The 7,741-nt window shown below is 45.3% G+C and overlaps 1 protein-coding gene across 1 annotated transcript; it reads left to right on the forward strand.

Annotated features, from left to right (window-relative positions):
- Nucleotides 1–397: 397 nt before the first annotated feature.
- Nucleotides 398–4,080, forward strand: LOC309364784 (putative zinc finger protein 75C; the record flags this gene model as incomplete). The annotated part of the gene is made up of 5 exons (XM_081902688.1): nucleotides 398–811; nucleotides 974–1,055; nucleotides 1,344–1,426; nucleotides 1,604–1,730; nucleotides 2,896–4,080. The coding sequence occupies 5 exons, from the start codon at nucleotides 398–400 to the stop codon at nucleotides 3,705–3,707; spliced, it is 1,518 nt and encodes a 505-aa protein (XP_081758814.1). The 3' UTR covers nucleotides 3,708–4,080.
- Nucleotides 4,081–7,741: the final 3,661 nt, after the last annotated feature.

Below are 7,741 nucleotides of genomic sequence, written 5' to 3' on the forward strand. Positions count from 1 at the left end.
GGAATTCGTTCATTTCCCCCCAAAATTATAGTCCGGTCCCCCCACAAGGTCTGAGGGACGGTGGACTGGTCCCCTGCTGAAAAAGTTTGCTGACCCCTGGCCTACGCTTTGAGAAATGCTGGCTTAGAAGGTAGTCTGCATATTTTTGCTTTTTAAGTTTCCTTCTAGGAGAGCTAGAGACTCCTACTGCACCACTATAATCTGGCCCTGGGTTCTAGCGAAACTCATCCAGGCTTGCTCAGGGAATATTTTCCCTTTCCTGACAGTGTAGCAACCCCATAACACAACAGTGTCTTTGTTTTGTAGGAGTTGGTATCAACACTAATTGGGACAGACTGAAATTGACAGAAGACCAAGGAACTCCTTTGGACATCTTGGAGGCTTTCTTGGGGCACAGATGGATGAGCAAAACTCAGCTGGCCCTGAAGCAGGAAGAGGCTGCAGTGCCATTAAACCAGGGAACTCTGGAGTATTCTGGAAAAACTCAGTGCAGGAGGACCTAGGTGAGGATAACCTTAGTTCAGATGTGCAGCGGCAGCAGTTCAGACATTTCTGCTACCACGAAACCAAAGGACCCCGAGAGGTTTGCAACCAACTCCACCATCTCTGCCGCCAGTGGCTGAAGCCAGAGCGACACACAAAGAATCAGATGCTTGACCTGGTCATCCTGGAGCAGTTCCTGGCTGTCCTCCCCCCGGAGATGCAGAGCTGGGTGAGGGAGTGTAGGGCAGAGACCAGCTCCCAAGCGGTGGCCCTGGCTGAAGGTTTCCTCCTGAGCCAGGCAGAGGACAGGAAGCAGGAACAGCAACAGGTGAGAGTGTTTCACCATGATGGTTCCCAAGGCATTCAGAATGTGAGGGAGGGTATCTCAAAATTCACAACATTTTTTGGAAAGCATCTAGTGAAGGTTGTCCGAAAACCTCCGTCCTTCCTTCTCCTCGATCCCTGTTTTGACTCCTTATTACTGTTTCAGGGACAGGATCTGCTTGCAAAAATGGACACTGATTTCCCTGAGATGGAGTTGATTCCATTGGACAGCAGACATAGGCCACTAGGTAAGGATGGTTGGGATGTATCTCAGTTTGGTCTCCCTCTGTTGCGTGTGAAATAAATCTAGGGGCTCTTCGAATATTTGGCAGCAGATGAGACTTCCCTGCAGCCTTTTTCACTGCTCCCAATTTCCCTTAGATGTTTTTACACAGCTGATACTGTATATAGAATGTATACATTTGTAAATGCTCAAAATACTTTTAAAAAGGCCCATTGGTAGCTAAATGTTTATCACTTCACCCCTGAAACAAGGAAGTGCTCCTGGCTACCCACCATGTTTTTTCCCCTCGCAGGTGACTGGATGATGCTGGCAGAACCTCCTCAGCCATCTCCTCTTCACAGTGGAGGGGAAGCAGCTTCTGTGGCACTGGAACAGGTAGGGGTGGCAGATCTGCGGGGAAAAAGAGGCTGGGGGCACCCAACATATTTCTGTCTCCTCCTCACCTCCCTGGGCCCAAATACACAGTTCTATTAAAACCTTAAAACAAATACCTGTTATTAAAAAGTGCAACACGATGATCCAATCAGGAAAGGCTTCTTTTTTTTCTTTTAGGGTCCCGCATCCTTCGAGGATGTGGCTGTGCATTTCATGGATGAGGAATGGGCACTGCTAGATCCTGACCAGAGAGCTCTACATACGGAAGTCATGGAGGAGACCTGTGGAATCCTGGCCTTACTTGGTATGGCTCTCAGTGGCTTGATAATATCTGTCATGAATTATGAATTATTATCCACGATCAATTGCAGATAAATTTGATGAACCCCTATATTCTGATGTAGTTCAGCAGTCGCCTACAACAGCTGGGATTCAGACTCCCTGTAGTTAACCTTGAATGGGCATCTGTGTACTGTATTGCCTTTCAAGATGCATCCTCCAGTTATGCCCATTTAAGCGATTGCCTGACTGGTTTTTACTGCCCTGGTAGTAAGCTGGATCTGGCCTGCAGCCCCTGTGAGTCAACCAGCACCCCTACGCATGGTCCAACTTGGATAGGTGGGCAGGGATGACCATCTGTCAATCACCTACCATCATTATGACATGATGTGACAATTTGAAAGGAGCAAGAAAATGCCCCCCTTGATGGCCTTCTGTCAACATCAGTCTGCAGATCAGGATGGAGAATGAATTATCAGGATGGAGAATGCAGCTAATCCCAGTGGGGCTGATCAGCTGATAGCTAGGGAAGTCACTGACAGTGAATGTTGGGGCCTAAGTTTTTATTTAATCATGTTTGTATCTTTCCATTGTTCTTATAAGTTCCGAAGGTTATGCATGTACTTGAGACATACGACACGAAGATCTTTTCTATGCAAAAGAGGAATAATAGAATTGTAGAGTTGGAAGGTTCCCTGAGGGTCATCTAGTCCAACCCCTTGCAATGCAGGAATCTCCACTAAAGCATCCATGACAGATGGCCATTCAACATCTGCTTAAACTCTTCCAACAAATAATAGGGAGCCTGTTCAACTTTCCAACAGCTCTTACCTTTGGAATGTTATTCCTGATTTTTTAAATTGTTTTTATATTTTTTTTCTAGAAGGCTGGGGAAGAAGAAAGGTATGGAGAGAGCAGAGGAGAGAGAAGGGGGGTAGTAAATCAAAAATTATTCCTCATGTTTAGTTAGACTCTCCTTTTTTGTAACTTGAATCCACTGGTCTGGTCTGCTCCTCTGGAGCAGGAGAAAACAAGGTTGCTCCATCTTCTATGTGACAGCCCTCGAGATATTTGAAGGCTCTCATATCTCCTCTCAGCTGTTCCTCAGAAGGCTTGAAAAATTGCATTTTTACATAATTTGAGGCTCCATTTCCTTCTAAGGCTCTAATCAGTTTCTGTCTTCATTGCAGAAGGTGGTGAATTGGACAGCAAGACTAAAGGAGACTACTACAAAATATATACAGTAGGGGCGCCATGTAAATATTGGGAGTGTGGACAGAGTTTCGACCAGAGCTCCCTTCAAGGAATTCATAAAGGGGAGAAACAATTTCAGTGCTTGGAATGTGGAAAGACCTTCAGTCGGAGTGACCATCTCACTTCCCATCAAATAATTCATACAGGCAACAGACCATATCAATGTTTGGAATGTGGAAAAAGCTTTAGCTTGAAACATAATCTCACTTCCCACCAAAGAATTCATACAGGGAGGAAACCATATCAGTGCTTGGAGTGTGGGGAGAGCTTCCGCTGGAAGAAAAGTCTCACTTCCCATCAAGGAATTCATACAGGAGAGAAGCCATATGAATGCTTAGAATGTGGGAAGGGCTTCATCCAGAAGGAAACTCTCACTTCTCACCTAAAAATTCATACAGGGGAGAAACCGTATCAGTGCTTAGAATGTGGAAAGTGTTTCAGTCGGAGAGATCATCTCACCTCCCACCAAATGATTCACAGTGGGGAGAAGCCCTATCACTGCTTGGAATGTGGAAAGAACTTCAGCCAGAGTTCACATCTCATGACCCATCAAAGAATTCACAGCAAGGAGAAACCATTTCACTGCTTGGAATGTGGAAAGAGCTTCAGTCGGAGCAGCCATCTCATGGCTCATCAGATGATTCATACAGGAGAGAAACCATATCAGTGCTTGGAATGTGGGAAGAGCTTCCGCTGGAAGGAAAGTCTCACTTCACACCAAAGACTTCATGTAGGAGAGAAACCATAGAAGCTGTAGAAGCTGGGGGTCAGTGGATCTGGCAGGGCTGCTAAGAAGTCACCGAGATGTGCTGCAAGTAGCCATTGACAGCCTCCTCCATGAATTTATCCAATCCCCTTTTACAAACATATGAGTTGATGGCTTTCAATATTTCTTGTGAGTAGGGGTGAATTCCACAGTTCAAATGCGTCCTTCATCAGCCTTCCTGCTGTTTTGAACATCTGTGTGTCCTTGAAGGAAAGGAGGGCAGCTGGTGAGTGGTGGTGGCAGCATGGTGGTTTTAGACCTGGGGTGCCATGGTTACCTCCCGTGATCCTGCCACCACTAGACATATGATTAGGAATCCCTAACAGTAAATATGGACTAAACCAGGGATAAGGGACCTGTGGCCTTCTAGTTGTTGTTGAATATGGACATGTGGGGTGGGGGGTTAGAGGGGGAAGAAAAATGCAACACAACTGATGTAATTCTTTTGTCTGACTAAAAAGGGCAATGTAAGAACATTAATTCAGTGGTCTAACATTACCTGTCTGCTGCTTTGGTTTCCTGGCTTGCACCAGGAAGATATATGGCATCACATGGCAGGACAGAGGCTCAAACAAAGATGTGCTCTCCGAAGCCAAAATTCCCAGCATGTGTGCATTCCTGTCTCAGCGACAACTACCCTGGCTTGGTCATGTCTGCATAATGGAAGATGTCAGGATCCCTAAGGACATGCTCTACGGGCCTGTTGGCAGACAAACTCTGTGATACAGAGACGTCTGCAAACGTGACAAGAAGGCTGGCAACATTAACCCTGCATGTGGGATAGCCTAGAGATAGTCAGGTTGTGTATTCACAGCAGTGACCCTAAACCTCCATCCCAGCCAAATTCACCCACAACCCAGTCTACCTCCTAGGGACAATCTGCCTTGGTACCCCAAATCTCCTCTAGCTGTAATCCTCAATGCTTGGACAGTTTGGCCAACTTTCACAAACACCCTTGGGTCACTTTCCTCTGGTACAGGCATGTTCAAAGTCTGTTTTGGGGGCCCAATCTGGCCTACTGGTCGATTTAATCCAGCCCCCGTGGCAGTATATGTCCTCGGGTAAAAAAAGCTCAGCAACTTCAATCCTAAAAGAAACCTCAACAACTTTGGTTGGCCCTCATCCATGTTTACTTCATCAAATCTGGCCCTCTTTGGAAAAAGTTTGGGCACCCCTGCGTAAGACCTTTTACACAGGGCAGCCTCTCAGACTAGCTCATTCCCCAGCTTCCTTCTCCTGATCTTCAATATTAACATATTGTGTATTAATATTTAGGCCTTAGCCATTCTCCTCAGCTTTTCTCTCTGGTCTATTCCTCACACTTTCCTCATAAACTCCCTATCTCCCAACTGAACTCCCCAACTGACTAAACACTCCCTTGTTGATAGTCAGCTCCCAACTGACAGGAACCTCCAACCAATCAGATTCTGCTGACACCCAAACCAACCAATCAGACTGAATTCTCAAAAGCAATCCTCTCTCAGAACCTGCCATGGAAAACTACTGCTATGCAGGCTTTGCAGCTTCGTAACAACACAAGGCCTCAAACCTTTAGTCACAGAATATTTTCCCTTTCAAAACAGAAACATGAACTAATATATAAACGGCAATTGCCGAAAAACATAGTATAGTAGTACCTTGGGTAAAGTACTTAATTCGTTCCAGAAGTCAGTTCTTAACCTGAAACCGTTCTTAACCTGAAGCACCACTTTAGCTAATGGGGCCTCCCGCTGCCGCTGCGCTGCCGGAACACGATTTCTGTTCTCATCCTGAAGCAAAGTTCTTAACCCGAGGTAATATTTCTGGGTTAGCGGAGTCTGTAACCTGAAGCGTATGTAACCTGAGGTACCACTGTAAAATTATTTAGGTAGCTAAGTAAATAAAGAATTGTGCCATTATGTAATATATCCTTGCTCAATGCCTTTAAAATATTTAATATATACTCCACCTTTCCTCCAAGGAACTCAACGTGGTGTATATACTTCTCATGAACTATCCATATACAGTGCCTCAGTCTTATTTGGATTAAGGTTCGCTTTTTGGCTCTCACCTGGTCAGTCCATTCCCAAGCCTAGACCAAAACAGGTACTAGACTGGAAACGCCTTCAGATTATATTCAAATATATTCATATAAAATGTTAAGTTTGGGCAGTGACTGGCCCAAGGTCACCCAGTGAGCTTTGTGGCTGAATTGGGATTTGAACCCTTGTCTCCCATGTCCTTGTCCAACCCTCCACAACACAATAAGTACATAAAGAATAAAGGTTTTGGCCTGGTGGAAAAGGCGAGGTGTGAGCTGGGGTATTTTGTTGTTGCTGCTGTTGCTGTTATTTATAATAATTGTTTGTATCTTTTTAGATCTTACATGGAAATTGTTCAGTTTTGTTGTGTGCCTTTTGATGTCCTTTATTTAACCATAACGACTTCTTTTATTACATTTGTACATCTTTTCATGTTTAATGTTTTATTATGTATATATATATATATTGTATATGCTGGAAGCTGCCCAGAGTGTCTGGGGCAACCCAGTCAGATGGACGAGATATGAACAATAAAATTGTTGTTGCTGTTGTTAAAACGAAGCTGATGATTATGATGATCGGGGTGGAGAAAGCAACACAACTGTTGAACTTTCCCGGCCAGCTTCCTCAGGTCCACACAGAGGAGGCAATGCAGGATTCCTTGAGAGAATGCAAGAGGTAGATGCTTGGCCATGGGTCCTGCCCATAGCTGTCAACTTTTAGATTTGAAAATAAGGGATCAGCAGCCTTACCTGTCCCAGGGACAGTCTACGGGGTATCTAACAATCTGGGATAGCAGCGGGAAACGGTGCTGGAATAAGGGAATTTCCCGCATAAAAAGGGAAGGCCTTGCTGGGGAGAGAAAGTGGCTGGACTTCTTTTGCTGCGGAGGTAGCTTTTGGGACACCCCCTTCTAAGATGGGGTGAGCTCCCCGTTGCGCTGTGGGGTGAAGGGGAGTCAGGCGGCTACAGAAACAGAGTCTGGGAAAGAGAGAAAAGGAGGCGGTGCTTCTAATTGGAAAGTTGGGGAAGTTTCCCATTGAAAGGACACCCACCCATTATCCCTGCAATGCCAGCCTGTGAAGTTTTGACGTGGTCAAACCCTGAGCAGAGAGAAAGCTTATTTAAGAAGGAAAGTGGGCCCAACAGGTGCCAAGGGATTTATTTATTTTTTTGGAAGGGCGGGGAGCTGGGGATAATAAAATGCTGTTAAAAAATTAATAAATATTATTTATTCACATATTTACACCTGAGTTTGGATGGAGGGAGTTCAAATCTTACAATATGGTCATCTTAAGAGGGGCTTGTTCCCCACAGCAGTGAAGCAATGGAGTCCAGGGCATCTCTCCCAGCCTGCCAAAAGGTGGATCTCTGCCTTTTTCTCTCCCCTTCTTCTTCCCAGCACACCTTGCTCGAAACACTATTTTCCTTTCCCCTCTGGTTCTGATAAATGATGATAATGATGAAGGCAAGCTTTGGGTGAGGCAGCTGTGGTATAACATAGCCAAGCTACAGGGAACCAGGCAGAGGGCCTTCTTGGTGGTGGCACCCACCCTATGGAACACCCTCCCACCAGATGTCAAAGAGAAAAACAACTACCAGACTTTTAGAAGACATCTGAAGGCAGCCCTGTTTAGGGAAGCTTTTAATGTTTAACAGAATATTGTATTTTAATATTTTGTTGGAAGCCGCCCAGAGTGGCTGGGGAAACCCAGCCAGATGGGCAGGGTATAAATACAGTGGTACCTCAGGTTACGTACGCTTCAGGTTACAGACTCTGCTAACCCAGAAATAGTGCTTCAGGTTAAGAACTTTGCTTCAAGATGAGAACAGAAATCGTGCTCCGGCGGCGCAGCAGCAGCAGGAGGCCCCATTAACTAAAGTGGTGCTTCAGGTTAAGTACGGACCTCTGGAACGAATTAAGTACTTAACCTGAGGTACCACTGTAATAAATTATTATTATTAATATTATTGAAGCCCAGCACCTTGGCAACC

Source organism: Podarcis melisellensis (genome assembly GCF_964234715.1).
Source record: "Podarcis melisellensis genome assembly, chromosome: 2".
NCBI lineage: Eukaryota > Metazoa > Chordata > Lepidosauria > Squamata > Lacertidae > Podarcis > Podarcis melisellensis.